The sequence below is a fragment of the Ambystoma mexicanum genome, chromosome 5p (genome assembly GCF_040938575.1).
Source record: "Ambystoma mexicanum isolate Mex_15411 chromosome 5p, UKY_AmexF1_1, whole genome shotgun sequence".
Taxonomy (NCBI): domain Eukaryota; kingdom Metazoa; phylum Chordata; class Amphibia; order Caudata; family Ambystomatidae; genus Ambystoma; species Ambystoma mexicanum.
The window spans coordinates 69,746,998-69,771,009 of record NC_090930.1 but is presented as its reverse complement, the minus strand read 5'-3'; the positions used below and the strand labels follow the sequence as shown (position 1 = coordinate 69,771,009).

At 55.7% G+C, this 24,012-nt stretch overlaps 1 protein-coding gene across 1 annotated transcript in view; it reads left to right on the top strand.

Annotated features, from left to right (window-relative positions):
* The window catches only part of ARR3 (arrestin 3), a 309,162-nt gene that overhangs the window by 244,145 nt on the left and 41,005 nt on the right, over nucleotides 1-24,012 (top strand). The window contains exons 8-10 of the mRNA XM_069612469.1: nucleotides 12,614-12,681; nucleotides 22,850-22,985; nucleotides 23,137-23,221. Coding sequence (XP_069468570.1) covers nucleotides 12,614-12,681; nucleotides 22,850-22,985; nucleotides 23,137-23,221 — 289 coding nt within the window. The remainder of the gene's footprint in view (nucleotides 1-12,613; nucleotides 12,682-22,849; nucleotides 22,986-23,136; nucleotides 23,222-24,012) is intronic.

Genomic DNA, 24,012 nt, shown 5'->3' with positions numbered 1-24,012 from the left:
GTGATGCATCTCAGTGGTGATGTGGGCATCTCAGGGGTGATGCGGGCATCTCAGTGGGGATGCGGGCATCTCAAGGATGATGCGGGCATCTCAGTGGGGATGTGGGTATCTCAGGGGTGATACAGGCGTCTCAGTGGGGATGTGGGCATCTCAAGGGTGATGCGGGCATCTCAGTGGGGATGCGGGCATCTCAGTGGGGATGCGAGCATCTCAGGGGTGATGCGAGCATCTCAGGGGTGATGCGGGCATCTCAGGGCTGATGCGAGCATCTCAGGGGTGATGCGGGCAGCTCAGGGGTGATGTGGACATCTCAGGGGTGATGCATCTCAGTGGTGATGTGGGCATCTCAGGGGTGATGCGGGCATCTCAGTGGGGATGCAGGCATCTCAAGGGTGATGCGGGCATCTCAGTGGGGATGTGGGCATCTGAGGGGTGATGCGGGCATCTCAGTGGGGATGTGGGCATCTCAAGGGTGATGCGGGCATCTCAGTGGGGATGCGGGCATCTCAGGGGTGATGCGGGCATGTCATGGGTGATGCCGGCATCTCAGAGGTTATGCATCTCAGTGGTGATGTGGGCATCTCAGGGGTGATGCATCTCAGTGGTGATGCGGGCATCTCAGGGGTGATGCGGGCATCTCAGGGGTGATGCATCTCAGTGGTGATGCGGGCAGCTCAGGGGTGATGCATCTCAGTGGTGATGCAGCAATCTCAGGGGTGATGCGAGCATCTCAGGGGTGATGCGGGCATCTCAGTGGGGATGGGGGCATCTCAGGGGTGATGCGGGCATCTCAGTGGGGATGTGGGCATCTCAAGGGTGATCCGGGCATCTCAGTGGGGATGCAGGCATCTCAAGGGTGATGCAGGCATCTCAGTGGTGATGCGGGCATCTCAGGGGTGATGCGAGCATCTCAGTGGGGATGCGGGCATCTCAAGGGTGATGCGGGCATCTCAGTGGGGATGTGGGCATCTCAGGGGTGATGCGGGCGTCTCAGTGGGGATGTGGGCATCTCAAGGGTGATGCGAGCATCTCAGGGGTGATGCGGGCAGCACAGGGGTGATGTGGGCATCTCAGGGGTGATGCATCTCAGTGGTGATGTGGGCATCTCAGGGGTGATGGGGGCATCACAGGGGTGATGCGGGCATCTCAGGGATGATGTGAGCAGCTCAGGGGTGATGCGGGCAGCTCAGGGGTGATGTGGGCATCTCAGGGGTGATGCGGGCATCTCAGAGGTGATGCATCTCAGTGGGAGTGTGGGAAATCCCAGGGGTGATGCATCTCAGTGGTGATGCGGGTATCTCAGGGGTGATGCGGGCATCTCAGGGGTGATGCATCGCAGTGGTTATGCAGGAATCTCAGGGGTGATGCGGACAGCTCAGGGGTGATGTGGGCATCTCAGCGGTGATGGGGGCATCACAAGGGTGATGCGGGCATCTCAGGGATGATGCGAGCAGCTCAGGGGTGATGCGGGCAGCTCAGGCGTGATGTGGGCATCTCAGGTGTGATGCGGGCATCTCAGAGGTGATGCATCTCAGTGGTGATGTGGGCATCTCAGGGGTGATGCATCTCAGTGGTGATGCTGGCATCTCAGGGGTGATGCGGGCATCTCAGGGGTGATGCATCTCAGTGGTGATGCGGGCATCTCAGGGGTGATGCGAGCATCTCAGGGGTGATGCGGGCATCTCAAGGGTAATGCGAGCATCTCAGGGGTGATGCGGGCATGTCAGGGGTGATGTGAGCATCTCAGGGGTGATGCGGGCAGCTCAGGGGTGATGCATCTCAGTGGTGATGTGGGCATCTCAGGGGTGATGCGGGCATCTGAGGGGTGATGCGGGCATCTCAGTGGTGATGCAAGCATCTCAGGGGTGATGCGGGCAGCTCGGGGGTGATGTGAGCATCTCAGGGGTAATGCGGGCATCTTAGGGGTGATGCGGGCTGCTCGGGGGTGATACGAGCATCTCGGGGGTGATGCGGGCAGCTTGGGGGTGATGCGGGCATCTCAGGGGTGATGCGAGCATCTCAGGGGTGATGCGGGCATCTCAGTGGGGATGCGGGCATCTCAAGGGTGATGCGGGCATCTCAGTGGGGATGCGGGCATCTCAGTGGGGATGTGGGCATCTCAAGGGTGATGCGGGCATCTCAGTGGGGATGCGGGCATCTCAGGGGTGATGCGGGCATGTCAGGGGTGATGCAGGCATCTCAGTGGGGATGTGGGCATCTCAGGGGTGATGCGGGCAGCTCGGGGGTGATGGGGGCAGCTCGGGGGTGTTGCGAGCATCTCAGGGGTGATGCGGGCATCTCAGGGCTGATGTGAGCATTTCAGGGGTGATGCGGGCATCTCAGGGCTGATGCGAGCATCTCAGGGGTGATGCGGGCAGCTCAGGGGTGATGTGGGCATCTCAGGGGTGATGCATCTCAGTGGTGATGTGGGCATCTCAGGGGTGATGGGGGCATCTCAGGGATGATGCGAGCAGCTCAGGGGTGATGCGGGCAGCTCAGGGGTGATGTGGGCATCTCAGGGGTGATGCGGGCATCTCAGAGGTGATGCATCTCAGTGGTGATGTGGGCATCTCAGGGGTGATGCATCTCAGTGGTGATGCGGGCATCTCAGGGGTGATGCGGGCATCTCAGGGGTGATGCATCTCAGTGGTGATGCGGGCATCTCAGGGGTGATGCGAGCATCTCAGGGGTGATGCGGGCATCTCAAGGGTGATGCGAGCATGTCAGGGGTGATGCGGGCATGTCAGGGGTGATGCGGGCATCTCAGGGGTGATGCGGGCAGCTCAGGGGTGATGCATCTCAGTGGTGATGTGGGCATCTCAGGGGTGATGCATCTGAGGGGTGATGTGGGCATCTGAGGGGTGATGCGGGCATCTCAGGGGTGATGCGAGCATCTCAGGGGTGATGCCGGCAGCTCGGGGGTGATGTGAGCATCTCGGGGGTAATGCGGGCATCTCAGGGGTGATGCGGGCAGCTCGGTGGTGATGCGGGCAGCTCAGGGGTGATGCGAGCATCTCAGGGGTGATGCGGGCATCTCAGGGCTGATGTGAGCATCTCAGGGGTGATGCGGGCATCTCAGGGGTGATGCGGGCCTCTCAGGGGTGATGTATCTCAGTGGTGATGTGGGCATCTCAGGGGTGATGGGGGCATCACAGGGGTGATGCAGGCATCGGAGGGATGATGCGAGCAGCTCAGGGGTGATGCGGGCAGCTCAGGGGTGATGTGGGCATCTCAGGGGTGATGCGGGCATCTCAGAGGTGATACATCTCAGTGGGCGTGTGGGAAATCCCAGGGGTGATGCATCTCAGTGGTGATGCGGGCATCTCAGGGGTGATGCGGGCCTCTCAGGGGTGATGCATCTCAGTGGTGATGTGGCCATCTCAGGGGTGATGCGGGCATCTCAGTGGGGATGCGGGCATCTCAAGGATGATGCGGGCATCTCAGTGGGGATGTGGGTATCTCAGGGGTGATGCGGGCGTCTCAGTGGGGATGTGGGCATCTCAAGGGTGATGCGGGCATCTCAGTGGGGATGCGGGCATCTCAGTGGGGATGCGAGCATCTCAGGGGTGATGCGAGCATCTCAGGGCTGATGCGGGCAGCTCAGGGGTGATGTGGACATCTCAGGGGTGATGCATCTCAGTGGTGATGTGGGCATCTCAGGGGTGATGCGGGCATCTCAGTGGGGATGCAGGCATCTCAAGGGTGATGCGGGCATCTCAGTGGGGATGTGGGCATCTGAGGGGTGATGCGGGCATCTCAGTGGGGATGTGGGCATCTCAAGGGTGATGCGGGCATCTCAGTGGGGATGCGGGCATCTCAGGGGTGATGCGGGCATGTCAGGGGTGATGCAGGCATCTCAGGGGTGATGCGGGCAGCTCAGGGGTGATGTGGGCATCTCAGAGGTGATGCATCTCAGTGGTGATGTGGGCATCTCAGGGATGATGCATCTCAGTGGTGATGTGGGCATCTCAGTTGTGATGTGGACATCTCAGGGGTGATGTGTGCATCTGAGGGGTGATGGGGGCATCACAGGGGTGATGCGGGCATCTCAGGGATGATACGAGCAGCTCAGGGGTGATGCGGGCATCTCAGGGGTGATGCCGGCATCTCAGAGGTTATGCATCTCAGTGGTGATGTGGGCATCTCAGGGGTGATGCATCTCAGTGGTGATGCGGGCATCTCAGGGGTGATGCGGGCATCTCAGGGGTGATGCATCTCAGTGGTGATGCGGGCAGCTCAGGGGTGATGCGGGCATCTCAGGGGTGATGCATCTCAGTGGTGATGCGGCCATCTCAGGGGTGATGTGAGCATCTCAGGGGTGATGCGGGCATCTCAGTGGGGATGGGGGCATCTCGGGGGTGATGCGGGCATCTCAGTGGGGATGTGGGCATCTCAGGGGTGATCCGGGCATCTCAGTGGGGATGCGGGCATCTCAAGGGTGATGCAGGCATCTCAGAGGGGATGCGGGTATCTCAGGGGTCATGCGGGCATCTCAGGGCTGATGCGAGCATCTCAGGGGTGATGCGGGCAGCTCAGGGGTGATGTGGGCATCTCAGGGGTGATGCATCTCAGTGGTGATGTGGGCATCTCAGGGGTGATGGGGCATCACGGGGTGATGCGGGCATCTCAGGGATGATGCGAGCAGCTCAGGGGTGATGCGGGCAGCTCAGGGGTGATGTGGGCATCTCAGGGGTGATGCAGGCATCTCAGAGGTGATGCATCTCAGTGGGAGTGTGGGAAATCCCAGGGGTGATGCATCTCAGTGGTGATGCGGGCATCTCAGGGGTGATGCGGGCATCTCAGAGGTGATGCATCTCATTGGTGATGTGGGCATCTCAGGGGTGATGCATCTCAGTGGTGATGCGGGCATCTCAGGGGTGATGCGAGCATCTCAGGGGTGATGTGGGCATCTCAGTGTGGATGCGGGCATCTCAAGGGTCATGCGGGCATCTCAGTGGGGATGCGGGCATCTCAGTGGGGATGTGGGCATCTCAAGGGTGATGCGGGCATCTCAGTGGGGATGCGGGCATCTCAGGGGTGATGCGGGCATGTCAGGGGTGATGCGGGCATCTCAGTGGGGATGTGGGCAGCTCAGGGGTGATGCGGGCAGCTCGGGGGTGATGCGGGCAGCTTGGGGGTGTTGCAAGCATCTCAGGGGTGATGCGGGCATCTCAGGGCTGATGTGAGCATCTCAGGGGTGATGCGGGCATCTCAGGGGTGATGCGGGCCTCTCAGTTGTGATGTATCTCAGTGGTGATGTGGGCATCTCAGGGGTGATGGGGGCATCACAGGGGTGATGCAGGCATCGGAGTGATGATGCGAGCAGCTCAGGGGTGATGCGGGCAGCTCAGGGGTGATGTGGGCATCTCAGGGGTGATGCGGGCATCTCAGAGGTGATACATCTCAGTGGGCGTGTGGGAAATCCCAGGGGTGATGCATCTCAGTGGTGATGCGGGCATCTCAGGGGTGATGCGGGCCTCTCAGGGGTGATGCATCTTAGTGGTGATGTGGGCATCTCAGGGGTGATGCGGGCATCTCAGTGGGGATGCGGGGATCTCAAGGATGATGCGGGCATCTCAGTGGGGATGTGGGTATCTCAGGGGTGATGCGGGCGTCTCAGTGGGGATGTGGGCATCTCAAGGGTGATGCGGGCATCTCAGTGGGGATGCGGGCATCTCAGTGGGGATGCGAGCATCTCAGGGGTGATGCGAGCATCTCAGGGGTGATGCGGGCATCTCAGGGCTGATGCGAGCATCTCAAGGGGGATGCGGGCAGCTCAGGGGTGATGTGGACATCTCAGGGGTGATGCATCTCAGTGGTGATGTGGGCATCTCAGGGGTGATGCGGGCATCTCAGTGGGGATGCGGGCATCTCAAGGGTGATGCGGGCATCTCAGTGGGGATGTGGGCATCTGAGGGGTGATGCGGGCATCTCAGTGGGGATGTGGGCATCTCAAGGGTGATGCGGGCATCTCAGTGGGGATGCGGGCATCTCAGGGGTGATGCGGGCATGTCAGGGGTGATGCAGGCATCTCAGGGGTGATGCGGGCAGCTCAGGGGTGATGTGGGCATCTCAGAGGTGATGCATCTCAGTGGTGATGTGGGCATCTCAGGGATGATGCATCTCAGTGGTGATGTGGGCATCTCAGTTGTGATGTGGACATCTCAGGGGTGATGTGTGCATCTGAGGGGTGATGGGGGCATCACAGGGGTGATGCGGGCATCTCAGGGATGATACGAGCAGCTCAGGGGTGATGCGGGCATCTCAGGGGTGATGCCGGCATCTCAGAGGTTATGCATCTCAGTGGTGATGTGGGCATCTCAGGGGTGATGCATCTCAGTGGTGATGCGGGCATCTCAGGGGTGATGCGGGCATCTCAGGGGTGATGCATCTCAGTGGTGATGCGGGCAGCTCAGGGGTGATGCGGGCATCTCAGGGGTGATGCATCTCAGTGGTGATGCGGCCATCTCAGGGGTGATGTGAGCATCTCAGGGGTGATGCGGGCATCTCAGTGGGGATGGGGGCATCTCAGGGGTGATGCGGGCATCTCAGTGGGGATGTGGGCATCTCAGGGGTGATCCGGGCATCTCAGTGGGGATGCGGGCATCTCAAGGGTGATGCAGGCATGTCAGGGGTGATGCGAGCATCTCAGGGGTGATGCGGGCAGCTCAGGGGTCATGCGAGCATCTCAGGGGTGATGCGGGCAGCTCAGGGGTGATGTGGGCATCTCAGGGGTGATGCATCTCAGTGGTGATGTGGGCATCTCAGGGGTGATGGGGCATCACAGGGGTGATGCGGGCATCTCAGGGATGATGCGAGCAGCTCAGGGGTGATGCAGGTAGCTCAGGGGTGATGCGGGCATCTCAGGGGTGATGCGGGCATCTCAGAGGTGATGCATCTCTTTGGTGATGTGGGCATCTCAGGGGTGATGCATCTCAGTGGTGATGCGGGCATCTCAGGGGTGATGTGGGCATCTCAGTGGGGATGCGGGCATCTCAAGGGTGATGCGGGCATCTCAGTGGGGATGTGGGCATCTCAAGGGTGATGCGGGCATCTCATTGGGGATGCGGGCATCTCAGGGGTGATGCGGGCATGTCAGGGGTGATGCGGGCATCTCAGTGGGGATGTGGGCATCTCAGGGGTGATGCGGGCAGCTCGGGGGTGATGCGGGCAGCTTGGGGGTGTTGCAAGCATCTCAGGGGTGATGCGGGCATCTCAGGGCTGATGTGAGCATCTCAAGGGTGATGCGGGCATCTCAGGGCTTTTGTGAGCATCTCAGGGGTGATGCAGGCAGCTCAGGGGTGATGCATCTCAGTGGTGATGGTGGCATCTCAGGGGGGATGGGGGCATCACAGGGGTGATGCAGGCCTCTCAGGGATGATGCGAGCAGCTCAGGGGTAATGCAGGCAGCTCAGGGGTGATGTGGGCATCTCAGAGGTGATGCGGGCATCTCAGAGGTGATGCATCTCAGTGGTGATGTGGGCATCTCAGGGGTGATGCATCTCAGTGGTGATGCGGGCATCTCAGGGGTGATGCGGGCATCTCAGGGGTGATGCATCTCAGTGGTGATACGGGCATCTCAGGGGTGATGCGGGCATCTCAAGGGTGATGCGAGCATGTCAGGGGTGATGCGGGCATCTCAGGGGTGATGCGGGCAGCTCAGGGGTTATGCATCTCAGTGGTGATGTGGGCATCTCAGGGGTGATGCATCTCAGGGGTGATGTGGGCATCTGAGGGGTGATGCGGGCATCTCAGGGGTGATATGAGCATCTCAGGGGTGATGCGGGCAGCTCGGGGGTGATGTGAACATCTCAGGGGTAATGCGGGCATCTCAGGGGTGATGCGGGCCGCTCGGGGGTGATACGAGCATCTCAGGGGTGATGCGGGCAGCTCGGGGGTGATACGAGCATCTCAGGGGTGATGCGGGCCGCTCGGGGGTGATACGAGCATCTCAATGGTGATGCGGGCAGCTCGGGGGTGATGCGGGCAGCTCAGGGGTGATGCGAGCATCTCAGGGGTGATGCGGGCATCTCAGGGCTGATGTGAGCATCTCAGGGGTGATGCGGGCAGCTCAGGGGTGATGTGGGCATCTCAGGGGTGATTTATCTCAGTGGTGATGTGGGCATCTCAGGGGTGATGGGGGCATCACAGGGGTGATACAGGCATCTCAGGGATGATGCAAGCAGCTCAGGGGTGATGCGGGCAGCTCAGGGGTGATGTGGGCATCTCAGGGGTGATGCGGGCATCTCAGAGGTGATGCATCTCAGTGGGCGTGTGGGAAATCCCAGGGGTGATGCATCTCAGTGGTGATGCGGGCATCTCAGGGGTGATGCGGGCATCTCAGGGGTGATGCATCTCAGTGGTGATGTGGGCATCTCAGGGGTGATGCGAGCATCTCAGGGGTGATGCGGGCATCTCAGTGGGGATGCGGGCATCTCAAGGGTGTTGCGGGCATCTCAGTGGGGATGTGGGTATCTCAGGGGTGATGCGGGCGTCTCAGTGGGGATGCAGGTGTCTCAAGGGTGATGCGGGCATCTCAGTGGGGATGCGAGCATCTCAGGGGTGATGCAAGCATCTCAGGGCTGATGCGAGCATCTCAGGGGTGATGCGGGCAGCTCAGGGGTGATGTGGGCATCTCAGGGGTGATGCATCTCAGTGGTGATGTGGGCATCTCAGAGGTGATGGGGGCATCACAGGGGTGATGCGGGCATCTCAGGGATGATGCGAGCAGCTCAGGGGTGATGCAGGCATCTCAGGGGTGATAGGGCATCTCAGAGGTGATGCATCTCAGGGGTGATGCGAGCATCTCAGGGGTGAAGCGGGCATCTCAGTGGGGATGCGGGCATCTCAAGGGTGATGCGGGCATCTCAGTGGGGATGTGGGCATCTCAGTGGGGATGTGGGCATCTCAGGGGTGATGCGGGCAGCTCGGGGGTGATGCGAGCATCTGAGGGCTTTTGTGAGCATCTCAGGGGTGATGCAGGCAGCTCAGGGGTGATGCATCTCAGTGGTGATGGTGGCATCTCAGGGGGGATGGGGGCATCACAGGGGTGATGCAGGCCTCTCAGGGATGATGCGAGCAGCTCAGGGGTAATGCAGGCAGCTCAGGGGTGATGTGGGCATCTCAGAGGTGATGCGGGCATCTCAGAGGTGATGCATCTCAGTGGTGATGTGGGCATCTCAGGGGTGATGCATCTCAGTGGTGATGCGGGCATCTCAGGGGTGATGCGGGCATCTCAGGGGTGATGCATCTCAGTGGTGATACGGGCATCTCAGGGGTGATGCGGGCATCTCAAGGGTGATGCGAGCATGTCAGGGGTGATGCGGGCATCTCAGGGGTGATGCGGGCAGCTCAGGGGTTATGCATCTCAGTGGTGATGTGGGCATCTCAGGGGTGATGCATCTCAGGGGTGATGTGGGCATCTGAGGGGTGATGCGGGCATCTCAGGGGTGATATGAGCATCTCAGGGGTGATGCGGGCAGCTCGGGGGTGATGTGAACATCTCAGGGGTAATGCGGGCATCTCAGGGGTGATGCGGGCCGCTCGGGGGTGATACGAGCATCTCAGGGGTGATGCGGGAAGCTCGGGGGTGATACGAGCATCTCAGGGGTGATGCGGGCCGCTCGGGGGTGATACGAGCATCTCAATGGTGATGCGGGCAGCTCGGGGTGATGCGGGCAGCTCAGGGGTGATGCGAGCATCTCAGGGGTGATGCGGGCATCTCAGGGCTGATGTGAGCATCTCAGGGGTGATGCGGGCAGCTCAGGGGTGATGTGGGCATCTCAGGGGTGATTTATCTCAGTGGTGATGTGGGCATCTCAGGGGTGATGGGGGCATCACAGGGGTGATACAGGCATCTCAGGGATGATGCAAGCAGCTCAGGGGTGATGCGGGCAGCTCAGGGGTGATGTGGGCATCTCAGGGGTGATGCGGGCATCTCAGAGGTGATGCATCTCAGTGGGCGTGTGGGAAATCCCAGGGGTGATGCATCTCAGTGGTGATGCGGGCATCTCAGGGGTGATGCGGGCATCTCAGGGGTGATGCATCTCAGTGGTGATGTGGGCATCTCAGGGGTGATGCGAGCATCTCAGGGGTGATGCGGGCATCTCAGTGGGGATGCGGGCATCTCAAGGGTGTTGCGGGCATCTCAGTGGGGATGTGGGTATCTCAGGGGTGATGCGGGCGTCTCAGTGGGGATGCAGGTGTCTCAAGGGTGATGCGGGCATCTCAGTGGGGATGCGAGCATCTCAGGGGTGATGCAAGCATCTCAGGGCTGATGCGAGCATCTCAGGGGTGATGCGGGCAGCTCAGGGGTGATGTGGGCATCTCAGGGGTGATGCATCTCAGTGGTGATGTGGGCATCTCAGAGGTGATGGGGGCATCACAGGGGTGATGCGGGCATCTCAGGGATGATGCGAGCAGCTCAGGGGTGATGCAGGCATCTCAGGGGTGATAGGGCATCTCAGAGGTGATGCATCTCAGGGGTGATGCGAGCATCTCAGGGGTGAAGCGGGCATCTCAGTGGGGATGCGGGCATCTCAAGGGTGATGCGGGCATCTCAGTGGGGATGTGGGCATCTCAGGGGTGATGTGGGCATCTCAGTGGGGATGTGGGCATCTCAGGGGTGATGCGGGCAGCTCGGGGGTGATGCGAGCATCTGAGGGGTAATGCAGGCATCTCAGGGGTGATGCGGGCATCTCAGAGGTGATGCATCTCAGTGGTGATGCGGGCATCTCAGGGGTGATGCGGGCAGCTCGGGGGTGATGCGAGCATCTCAGGGGTAATGCGGGCCGCTTGGGGGTGATGCGAGCATCTCAGGGGTGATGCGGGCAGCTCAGGGGTGATGCGAGCATCTCAAGGGTGATGCGGGCATCTCAGAGGTGATGCGAGCATCTCAGGGGTGAAGTGGGCATCTCAGGGCTGATGCGAGCATCTCAGGGGTGATGCGGGCAGCTCAGGGGTGATGTGGGCATCTCAGGGGTGATGCATCTCAGTGGTGATGTGGGCATCTCAGAGGTGATGGGGGCATCACAGGGGTGATGCGGGCATCTCAGGGATGATGTGAGCAGCTCAGGGGTGATGTGGGCATCTCAGGGGTGATGCCGGCATCTTAGAGGTGATGCATCTCAGTGGTGATGTGGGCATCTCAGGGGTGATGCATCTCAGTGGTGATGCGGGCATCTCAGGGGTGATGCGGGCATCTCAGGGGTGATGCATCTCAGTGGTGATGTGGGCATCTCAGTGGGAATGGGGGCATCTCAGGGGTGATGCGGGCATCTCAGTGGGGATGCGGGCATCTCAGGGGTGATGCGGGCATCTCAGTGGGGATGCGGGCATCTCAAGGGTGATGCAGGCATCTCAGTGGGGATGCGGGCATCTCAGGGGTGATGCGAGCATCTCAGGGGTGATGCGGGCATCTCAGGGCTGATGCGAGCATCTCAGGGGTGATGCGGGCAGCTCAGGGGTGATGCGGGCATCTCAGGGGTGATGCGGGCATCTCAGGGATGATGCGAGCAGCTCAGGGGTGATGCGGGTAGCTCAGGGGTGATGTGGGCATCTCAGAGGTGATGCATCTCATTGGTGATGTGGGCATCTCAGGGGTGATGCATCTCAGTGGTGATGCGGGCATCTCAGGGGTGATGCATCTCAGTGGTGATGCGGGCATCTCAGGGGTGATGCGAGCATCTCAGGGGTGATGCGGGCATCTCAAGGGTGATGCGGGCATCTCAGTGGGGATGCGGGCATCTCAGTGGGGATGTGGGCATCTCAAGGGTGATGCGGGCATCTCAGTGGGGATGCGGGCATCTCAGGGGTGATGCGGGCATCTCAGAGGTGATGCATCTCAGTGGTGATGTGGGCATCTCAGGAGTGATGCATCTCAGTGGTGATGTGGGCATCTCAGTGGTGATGCTGGCATCTCAGGGTGATGCGGGCATCTGAGGGGTGATGCGGACATCTCAGGGGTTATGCGAGCATCTCAGGGGTGATGTGGGCATCTCAGGGAGATGCGGGCATCTGAGGGGTGATGCGGGCATCTCAGGGGTGATGCAGGCATCTCAGAGGTGATGCATCTCAGTGGTGATGTGGGCATCTCAGGGGTGATGCATCTCAGTGGTGATGTGGGCATCTCAGTGGTGATGCGGGCATCTGAGGGGTGATGCGGGCATCTCAGGGGTGATGTGGGCATCTCAGTGGTGATGTGGGCATCTGATGGGTGATGTGGGCATCTGAGGGGTGATGCGGGCATCTCAGGGGTGATGTGGGCATCTCAGTGGGGATGCAGGCAGCTCAGGGTTTGCTCCAGTCTTAGTTCTTTGTTAATCAGCTAAAAGGAAGCAGGTGAAATGATGATGCTGGTGCAGCCCTTTCATGGAGAAGGCCCATGACTTTACCATATGACTTCCTCTTTGTGAACTGCCAGATGCCGGGACGTGTGTAGAAATTGCGTTGGGTCCACCTATCCGTTGGTACTCTTCAGATTCCGGCTTATTTTGATTCCCCGATCCCAAGTCATGGGGGAGTGTCCAAGTGGGATCCCATTGGCACAGCTGCCGCACACCCCATTTTCTAATCTTTACGAGTCACTGAAGTTTGCCTTTCATTTCTTTCACAGTCTTGCGGTGTTGACTTTGAGGTGAAGGCCTTCTGTGCGGAGAACCTGGAGGAGAAGATTCACAAGAGGTAATGCTTGCACGTCGATTCATACCTTAGATTCCGGAGCGCTCCTGGCTACTCATCCGGGTGGCCACTGGGGAGGGGGGGAAGAGAGAGAGAGTGAAAGAGAGAGAGCGAGATCTTCCAGATACTATTAGTTGCTGGAGCTTTGAGATTCTTGGAGTCACTCTGAGAAGGCTCCCCTACCTGTCTTCAAAGATACTGCATGAAGTACCATGCACGCACTCCTTTTCTACGAAATAAGGGGCGTGTGTGGTCCTTTTATTTCCCTGCAATGTTCCAGTGTGGTTCATGCATGCATGATAAATCCCCTAGCTTATCTTAGAAAAAGACACACTGGGTCATTGTGCAGCACCAGTTGAGCGTCCGAGCTATGAGAGTGCTCTGAGTGAGGAAGGCACGCTAGAGACATCCCCCGACTTCCCGAAACTTTGAGAACGGCCCAGAACACTGTGACCCTCGATGCAGGATCTGCTGGTGCGTTTAAGGGACCACCCCCCTCCCCCAGCCACACTGGCGCCAACATTCGTTAGATGCGTCCATCTTGGAACGATGGCCTTCTATCAGAAGATAATTCTATGGTCATTGCAGGTTTTGATAAGGTGCTTTCCTCACTAATACAAGATACACTGGAAGGGATCATTGGAACTACACCTTGTAATATTTTGAAAAATAGCCAGTTTACAATGTTACCACAATTAAAAAATGTACCTTTTTAATAGCTTCTCTTGCCAAGAATACATAGCAATTGGTCTCTCAGATGCTCTTCCTTCTTGCTAAGGGTCGCTCTCAAACCAATGACCTGCTTCCTTTCAGCTTCTCCATTTACATGGCTTCGTGGCTCTAGGATGGCCACTGCTCCTTTCTGTTAGTCCTCAGGATGGCCACTGCCCCTTTCTCTTAGTCCTCAGGATGGCCCCTGCTCCTTCCTAATGGCCCCAAGTATGGCCCCTGCTCCTGTTTACTGGCCCTCCGGATGGCCACCGCTCCTTTCTAATGCCCCTCAGGATGGCCACCGCTCCTTTCTAAAGCCCCTCAGGATGGCCACTGCTCCTTTCTAAAGCCCCTCAGGATGGCCACTGCTCCTTTCTAAAGCCCCTCAGGATGGCCACTGCTCCTTTCTAAAGCCCGGCAAGATGGCCATCGCTCCTTTCTAAAGCCCCTCAGGATGGCCACTGCTCCTTTCTAAAGCCCCTCACAATGGCCACTGCTCCTTTCTAAAGCCCCTCAGGATGACCACTGCTCCTTCCTAATGGCCCTCAGGATGGCCACCGCTACTTTCTGTTTTTTTTAAACTTCTCTTTATTGGCAAGAAGCAGTAGCAGGTGGATCACATATTACATCAACAAAAGCATATTGCATAAACAAGGGTATGGACAGACAATCAATACATAAGCGTCAGACCGGGCACATTCAAAGAAAGCAGATCGAGTCTCGTGGGAAGAGTCACAGTACAGCCTCCACCTCTGCCTGATCCGGCGTTGGAGGCGAGGATAAAAGTTCCAGATCAGCTTTAGCGTTCAGGTAGCTACAAAACTCAGTCCATATGTTTTTAGGGCGAGCATTCACAGGCAATGTGTTGATATAGTCCTCCTCACACACCTGTGTCCAGGTGAGAGCCTTAAGCCACATTTCTAGTGTATGGGGGATCGCCGCTTCCAGCACTGCAGTATGCATCTCTTGGCCACTATGGCTCCCATGTTCAAGAATTTTACAACCCGTCTAGCCCCCTCACCCTCCCACTTCCCAAACAACACAGCCAAGGGGTCAGGATCTATGCGGAATCCCACCATCTCTGAGAGGGCCTCCAGCACAGCCTCCCAGAACGGGGCCAACGCCCTGCAGGCCCAAAACATGTGGGCGTGATCCGCCTCGCTGGATTTGCATCTCTGACAAACATGGGGTTGATCCCGTGCGAACCTCCCAACCGCTTGAGGAGTGTAGTACAGACGATTAAGGAGTTTGAATTGTATGCATCTAAATCTAGAGTTGAGGGAAACCTTACGCGTGTGCGCACACACCTTGACCCACATCTCGTCAGTGATTACCAACCCCAGTTCCTGGCTCCAAGCGTCGCAAACTTTGCAAGATGGTTCCGCAGAGCGCTCAGCCAACATTTTATAAAGTGCGGATATCATGCCCCTATCCCCCGCTGAATTAGCAATGTAGCAAATTTCGGTGGACTCTTGGGGTTCGTCCGGGCATGAGGGCCACATGTCCTGCACAGCCGCTCTGAGCCTAAAGTACTGCAGCAACTCCAGTGGTGAGCCTGAGTGTCCTGGGCTCCATGTCTGCAGGGTGATGAATTTCCCCTCTGGGAACAGGTCAGAGAGCGCCCGATACCCCAAGTCCTGCCAGTGTTGCATGAGGAGCCTATCCTGCGTGGGGGCAAGGCCTGGGAATGACCATATGGGAAGCCATTTATAGTACGGACGGAGGTTAGAATGGGGTTGCAGCATATGTCTCCATGCCCTGATAGTGGTGGACACTGGATCTGCCGGGGCGTCAGACTGGTACGAGTGGAAGAGGATCAATGACATAACATTTATCTCCTCAGTTGCCAGGATCTCGAGTTTGACATGCAGAGGTGGGTCTTGGTGTTTGTACCAATGGGTCGCGTGTTGGGCCTGTGCGGCTATCCAGTATTGTGCTATGTCCGACGCATTGAGTCCCCCTCTCTCGTATGGTAAGGTGATATGCTGCCACTTCCTGCGACCGGCCTCAGCATGCCACAGGAACCGGGCGAACCCTGCGTGCAAGTTTGTGAAATAGTGCTTCCCGGGCCAGAGTGGGACGTTGGTGAATATGTATAGGAGCTTTGGAACTATAATCATTTTGATTAGGGACAGTCTTCCCGCTAAGGACAGGGGGAGATTACGCCACCTCTCCATTTTTGCCTCCGCGTACTGCGCTGCAGCACCGTAGTTGTCTGCCAAGAGGGAAGCCCTAGCCAGGGACCCCAAGGTATTTGATGCCATCTGGGGCCCACCTGAGTGGGAATTCGCATGATGGTTGGGGGGTTGCCGGTGTGAGGGGGAAGATGTCTGATTTGGTGTAGTTTATAGTGAAGCCCGAAAATGTGCCCATTTTGATGATCTCTCGGATGATTGGATCTAAGTGGACCGAGGGGTCCCTGACATACAGAAGCACGTCATCTGCGTACAAAGATTTAATTTCAGGTGTGTCATGCAGACGAATCCCCTTACGAGTGTGTTTGTCTCTGACACTGTCCGCAATTGGCTCGATAGCCATCGCAAATAGAAGGGGGGAGAATGGACACACCTGGCTCGTCCCTCTGTGGAGGGCAAAGGGAGCCCAAATATGGGAATTAACCAGGACTCTGGCCATTGGGTTTGTGTACAGTAGCTTGATATAGGAGAGCATGCGTGGGCCAATTTCCATCTTTTCCAGCACGGCCCACAGGTATTGCCATGACACCATGTCGAACGCCTTTTGGGCATCCAGTGTCACCACGACCGCATTAGCGTTAGGGCCAAATCTAGACATGACGTTGAAGAGGCGTCGGATATTTAAGGAGGTAGAGCGGGCAGGGACAAAGCCGCTCTACCTGTTCGCAATTATCTTGGCGAACATTTTCGTGTCTGTGTTAATAAGGGAAAGAGGTCTGTAGGGGCCACATTCCTCCGGGGGCTTGCCTGGCTTTGGGAGTACAGTGATTATAGCCTCGCGCAGGGACTGGGGGAGAGTGGCAAGGCGAAGGGAATTGTCCCATACTTCATGCAAGCGCGGGGCCAGTAGGGCGACATGCTCTTGGTAAAATTCAGCGGTCAGGCCGTCCGGTCCGGGGGCCTTGCCTTTTGGGAGGGCGGAAATAGCCTCAGTGATTTCATCTAGGGAGATGGGAGCGTCAAGCTGCTCTTTGGTGGCGGGAGATATATAGGACATGGGGATATTATCGAGGAGAAGATCCAGATCCTGAGGACTGTGCTCACTCTGCGGGGCGTAAAGGGTTGCATAAAAGTCGCAAAAGGCCTCCAGAATGGGTTGGTCAGCCCAGTGACATACGCCATCCTCGCCCCTAATGCTATCAATACAGGTTCTGCCCCCCTCCATTCGGGCCAGCCTGGCCAGAGTTCGACCGGGTCTTTCCCCCTCGCCGTATTTGCGAGCCGCAATGGGTCATGCGTAATATCTTATTTCCCTGAGGGCATGCGCCTCGAAGCTTTCCAATTCCGCCCGTATCTGTGCCAACTTGGGCAGGGAGGGAGCAGAGGCGTATTCATGCTCTAGTTCCTTGAGTTTTGATTCAGATCTTTGTAGAGAGTTCTTGATGTCTTTCAGGACCCCTGCTTCCCTAGAAATACACATCCCTCTGATGTACACCTTGAAAGCCTCCCACTGGACCCCGTCTGTTGTGTCATGACGTTTATTGGTGTCAAAAAAGGTGTTGATGTCTGCGAGGATGTCGGCCTTGAACACTATGTCATGTAGTGCCTCAGATTTGAAGCGCCAGCCGGAGTGGCGAGGTAGCGTGTGTTGTAGGGTAATATCGAGTGTCACTGGGGAGTGATCTGAGACTGTGCGTGGCAAGATCTGCATGCTGAGGTTCCTCCCCATCAGCCCGGCTGACAGGAGAAAGAGATCGATTCTGGAATGGCTGTCGTGTGCAGAGGAATAAAACGTGTATTCCCTAGCTATTGGGTTGAGTGCTCGCCAGACATCTATTAGGCCAGCCGGGCCCATGTGTGCTTGGAGCCGACGAGCGGCTCTAGACAGTGTCCTGTGTGCAGTGCCCAATCTGTCTAGCTCATTGTTCAGTATGAGGTTCATGTCCCCTCCCCCCCCCCAGATAACCGGGATCCCTATGTATCTCGAAAGTAGGGTATTGATATCATCGAAAAAGTCGGGGGTGTCTGTACTCGGGGCATAAGTGTTGACCAGTAGGCATTCCGTGTTAGCCAACAGGCAGTGGAGGATAACATATCTACCCTCTCGATCTATGTGGCTAGTACGTAAGGTAAACTCCACTGATTTATGAATTAAGGTTAGCACCCCCCTGGATTGAGAGGAGTACACTGTGTAGAATGTATTGCCTCCCCATGCCGGCGCCAGGGAGGCAGAAAGGTGCGCAAGTGCATGGGTATGCAGTTATCCTACGAGCCTTGGGGAAATTACTGAGCCCCCGCACATTCCACGACATTAGCCTAATAGCTATGTTACAAGCTTAAGGAACATCCCAGCACCGCGTAGCATTGATTGTTGACCATGTAGTAATCTTCAATGCAGGGCCACCATCTTCCACCCTCCAAGCCACACGCTCCTTGCCATTTTCACAATAACATCCCTCAACGTTACCACCCCCCACCCTCACTGCCCTCCCCAACCAAGCAGTGTATAAGACCCCATCCCAATACCCAGCAGGAGCACGCCCTGCGGAACAAGGTTGCACCCAGCTGCGTGCCCAACTGGGGCGCGTACAACGGCCGTAACATGTCAAACTCGGCATTGCAGCTGCAACGGGGGTCACTGTTGCTGTAAACCCAACTTGAATGTGAGATTGGTGCGGCGCACCGTGTATTATGCAGCGGTAACAATTAGTACATTACGGGAGCTTTAACAATAGGTTACACTTAACAAAGGATATAGATGATGCGAGATTCATAAGTACCACAAAGGAAGCGTAAAGGGCGCGCTTAAGTAGCGCCCATGGCGGCCCACATGTATGGGTCAATGTTCACCTCTTCAGTCACCCGCTGCTGGCTCCTCGAGTGGGTCGGGGAGAGGAATGTGGGCTTCGATGAATTTCACTGCCTCCTCAGGTACCGTGAAGAAGTACAACTTGTTGCGATGAGTAAGCTTCAGGCGTGCCTGAAATAGCATGGCGTATTCAATTTTCTTTTCTCTGAGCAGTTTTTTCACACCGTTGAACTGCCTACGCTCCATTTGCACACCCATGGAAAAGTCTGGGAAAACTCTGATGGTTTGGGATTCAAATTTCAGTTCCCCTTTCTCCCGGGCCAAGCGTAGTATGTGGTCTCTGTCCCGAAAGCTCAGAACCTTGGCAATGATCGGCCTGGGGAAGTCTCCCGGTTTGGGACGTGGGGCAAGCGCCCGATGGGCGCGTTCAATCGTGAAGAACGGGGAGAGTTGGGGGTTGCCCAAGAGTTCTCTCAGTAGATCCTCAACTGCCTGCTCCTTCTTACCCTTTAGTGCGGACTCCGGGTCCCCCACGATACGGAGATTATTCCGGCGACACCTGGATTCCAAGTCGTCGCACTTTGCCTTGACTTGCCTCATATCCCGCACTAGTTCAGAAACAGTGTTTTGAAGAGTGTGCACGCCATCCTCGGTGGTCCCAATGCGTGTCTCGGCCTCCGCCAGTCTGGTGCCATACTGGTCCAATTTGGCTCGCATAGAAGCAACACTTGCATTTATGTCGTCCAATTCTTTGTGAAATGAGGTGAGGTTTTTCGCCATAGTTTCCATCAGGGTGGTGAGGTCAGGCTGCAGGGGTCTGGATGGTGGGTCAGAGTCGTCCCAGCTCAGAGGTGACCTCCCCTGCTCCTGTCTGGGGAGCGACTTAGCGTATTTGTCCATTGCTCCCGCCTTGTCGGTTCCGCGTGATTTACTTGGCATGCTACGGGAGTGCAATGAAGCACCACGGGGCAGCTCCTGCCAATTGTTAGGACCGTAATCCTTGGGCCCCTTTGGTGCAGTAGTATCGGGACAGGCAGGGGAGTCCCACCCCTTTGCCAGCAGGAGTCTAAATTCGGTGTACGGGTAGTGCTGAACTGCTCACCGGGCGACACCGTTCCAGAGCTGGATCACAGGTCCCGGTAGTTGCAGCGGCAGAAAAGGCTCAGACGGAGGCTCGGACGTAGGCCGCAACTCCGGCACCTCGTGTGAGCGGCCCAATGTAATCAGGGTAGGCCTCAAGGGCGGTGGGTCCGCAATGGTCGGGCTGGATCCCCAGCAGTTCAGTTTATCGCCCCAGGGCTGCAGCCCCACAGCAGTTGACGAGTATAAGGGCCCCAGAGCCGGAGGGGCGCCGCGCCACAACCACAGCCCCCAACCTCCTCACCCGCAGGGGCGTAGCTCGGATCTTTAAGCCGCGGGCCAGCAAGCAACCAGGAGGCGCACAGGATAGGAACCGCTCCAGGCACCGGTCAGCCCATAAGGAGAGGCTCGGGAGGAGGGCACCGCCCGGGCGGTTTTTGGAGGGTCAAGTGCGCAGGTGGGGCCTCCCCCCTGACAATATTGCACGGCTCCATAGGTCACCAGAGGTAGGAAGCCGCTTCGCCAGGCTTAGGAAGTCGCAGTCACAGCAGCACGCTAGGGCCAAGCCCGCCGCAGCGTCACGTGATGCAGTAGGCCTCAGCGAGCGGGGAGCCGGGTCGGGAGGAAAAAGAGCCCTGCTTGGTGAAAAGGTCACGGTTTTCACCACGACTTGGATCAAAATGTCGTTCCGAGGGCAGCCAAGATGATGGGCTCACTCCCATCGACGGATGGTACAGGGAACCGCTGATAAAGGTGGATATACAGCAGTCGGGCACGGAGCTTGAAAGCTAGGCAGCCATCTTGCAGGCTGCTCAACACCGCCCCCGGCCACCGCTACTTTCTAATGGCCCTCAGGATGGCCCCTGATCCTTTTAACTGGCTCTTGGGATGGCCACCGCTCATTTCTAATGGCCCTTAGGATGGCCACCGCTCCTTTTATATTGGCCCTCGGGATGGCCCCTGATGCTTTTTACTGGCCCTCAGGATGGCCAGCGCTCATTTCTAATGGCCCTCGTGATGGCCACCGCTCATTTCTATTGGCCCTCAGGATGGCCCCTGATCCTTTTTTACTGGCCCTTGGGACGGATACTGCTCATTTCTAATGTCCCTCAGGATGGTCATCACTCCTTTGAAATGGCCCTCAGGTTGGCCACAGCTCCTTTCCAATGACCCTCAGAATGGCCCCTGCTTCTTCCTAATGGCCCTAAGTATGGCCCCTGCTCCTTTGTAATGGCCCTCAAGGTGGCCACTGCTCCTTTGTAATGGTCCTCAGGATGGCACCACTCCTTTCTAATGGCCCTCAGGATGGCCACTGCTCCTTTCCAATGGCCCTCAGGATTACACCTGCTCTTTTCCAATGGCCCCTGCTCCTTTCTAATGTCCCTCAGGATGGCCCCTACTCCTTCTAATGGCCCTCAAGGTGGCCAACGCTCCTTTCTAATGGCCCCTTAGTGTGGTCCCTGCTCTTTTCTATTGTCCCCCAGGATGGCTATCACTCTTTTCTGTGGCCTCTGTTCCTTTCTAAGGCCCTTATGGGGGCCACCGCTAATTTCTACTTTCCCTCAGATGGCCAGCGCTCCTTTCGAATGGCCCCAAGGCAACTATGGTTGGTACTTCATCTGCTTTAACTCACTGAGATGGGATGTGGCTCTATATCAACATTCAGGTTCTGATACATTCGAGCGCCTTTTGACTCTTCATGGAGTCCTCAGGATGGCCACCGCTCCATGAAATGAAATGACCTTGCCCATTGGTATAATCCAAGTCACCAATTATGGGAACATGACTCCTACTTGCTTGGACTCGTCCCATGGTGTTCTTTTGCATTTTAAAGGTTAAATCCCCATGACTGCTAGAAGAAGCATAAGGGAGGGAAAGAGAGACAGAGAGAGAGAGAGAGAGAGAGAGAGAGAGAGAGAGAGAGAGAGAGAGAGAGAGACACTAAAGCCCTGAAGATAATCTGATGCGCCAACATTGATGAATCGCTCGATAAGTATTTTTAACTGCACTGCGTACATTCTATATCCTCCAGTCTAAGGTGGTTACTGGTTGATGTTTCTCGACCACATTCAATGATTATGGCTATTTGAAACCTTGTGATTTTAAAAGGTTTTCAGTTTTTTTCTTAATATCATCTGCCTTAATGCCCACAGTGTTTAGTACATTTCCTTATTAGTATTTTTTTGTTTGTTAACTTGCTCATGAGATCATCAAGGCGGGTCTTGTCTATTTTTCATCTATTCCATGTGTGTCCTGCCCCTTTAAATGTCCCCTGTTTTGGCGAGAGCTGTAAACCTATTGCAGCATCGGTGTCATTGGCAATCTCTGTCCACGTCATTCCTTTATTTCTTGCCATCTGTGTAATTATCCTATTTCATTTTTGAACATCTCTGTTGGGGCCTGGCTGGTATAGATGACTCATTGTATGTTATTTCCATGAACTTGTAGGCATTGCCTCGCCTCATTATAGCAGAGCTGAACACAGTTGTCTAGAAGTCAAGTATTAGGGAAGCCTTCTCTCTGAACAATGCTGTCCATGAACGTTATGTCATTTCTTCGTTTTCTATCAGGATACAAGATGACATGAGTCAATTTCAACAAATGAATGCACAGAGCTATGCAATGTTCTGAAATGGCGTTTTCATCGGCCTTTCCAAGCTTATAACGCGTATTCGCGCACACAACATACTTGGTACATTCAAAGGTCACTGGGGACTTTGTTGTACTTTTCATTTCTTGCTTACTTGACAGGATTATACACTCTCTAATTTTACTTTCACTATCCTTCTTAACCCCTGGCCACCGATATCACACCCTCTGTTTCATTTTATGTATCCCTTGACATCTTTCACTTCCTGGATTGGTTACTTTACTCCACAGACCTTCGGGAGACAGCACTCTTGCTGCTCTTTCCAATTTCTCCCCTTTCAAGATGAATCTCATTGCTTGCTAATAGCAGATGTTCATATGCCAATATTTCCTTCGTATAACATTCCCTTTCCTAACAGTTTCTCAATAAATGCCAGGTCCTCCATGGACAGAAGGTCCACTTCAGATTAAATGAACGATTTATTAACAGAACATATAGAAATATATCCCCAAACTAGGCCCACCTCCAACTGACTCTGTCCCCATATTCTGTGCATCATCACACTGCACAGGTATCATACAAACAAATTCGACACAGGTAGTGGCAATGCGCTCGTCTTGGAAGCAAGACAATGCAGAGAAACACAGGTTCTATTAAGCGTGTTATAAAAAACAATGATAATTACATGACATATAAGTACGTGTGTGGCTTTGAAGATCCTAGGGTGCTCATGTACATATAATTGGCTATGAAGTGTTGGGGATGACACAATATATTTGTGTATGTGTTGTGTGTCCTTCTCAGGGATCATAATCTTAATACAAGCACTGTTTCCGTTTTCCAAAGGAACTCAGTACAGCTGGTCATTCGAAAGGTCCAATTTGCTCCAGCCAACCTGGGTGTAGCCCCCAAGACAGAGATCACCCGCCAGTTCATGTTGTCTGACAGACCCCTGCACCTGGAGGCATCGCTGGATAAAGAGGTGAGTAACGGTCGTGCCGTCTTCTGGCCTAACTCATTACCAGATAGGACCAGACCTGTGGCTTTCCCTGGAGATCAGGTCCATTATTTCCTGCGTCCTATTCTTGCTGCTCACTCTGCTTCTTCTGGTTTTCCTCCCTTGCGATCCATAGATCTATTATCATGGAGAGCCCATCAACGTCAATGTGAAAATCAACAACACCACCGGCAAGATCGTAAAGAAGATCAAAATAATAGGTAAAAAGAAGAAAGCGTTCTGCACCACAGGGGATTCAGGAGCCGTGTTCATCCTCTTAGAAAGTTCATATTAGGATGCATTCTGGGATTGGCAGTGGTTACGCAGTTGCTCCTGAGCCCTGATGCGCTTTTGAATTCTTTGCAGATTTCCTCGGATTCCTTAGGAACCTTGTATCAAACTACGTGCTCCTGTAGGTGTCCGCCACATACTAAATTAGTCACCCTAATAATACCCTTTAAATAGCAGCCTTTAATTTTCCATGGGGCCTAGAGGTCTCTGCTAATTTGAGACACACTCTGTTCCAAATTAGATGCCATTCTTAGACGCTCTCAAGTTTTCCAAAGGCTGTCGGTTAAACATGTGTGTTTTCCATGAAATCTCTGATCTCTCCCTAGGGTCCAGATTCTGAAAACACAGCTTTCCCGTTTTAGGTCATATTTTCCTTAAAAATGCCAAGAGTCTTATAGGATTCTCTGACTTCTTCTGGGAATATCGGCAGAAAGGGCCAAGGATTGAATGAGCATGAAGTATGAAGACCAATATCTTCTTCCAGCTCAGGGTCACTCACCTACGTAGAGTTTCTGGGTCTTCATTAGGCCCCGCTCTCTTTGGAATTAACTCTTTAAGCACTCATGAGACAATTCCATTATCTACACACAATCTAAACTATTCTGGGACAGAAGATCTCTGACCTCACTTGAGACACTCCAATTATCCAGATATAACCTCTAAGCTATCTTAAGATATATCACTCACCAAGGTAAAATCTCTAAGCTCTCGTAAGATATAT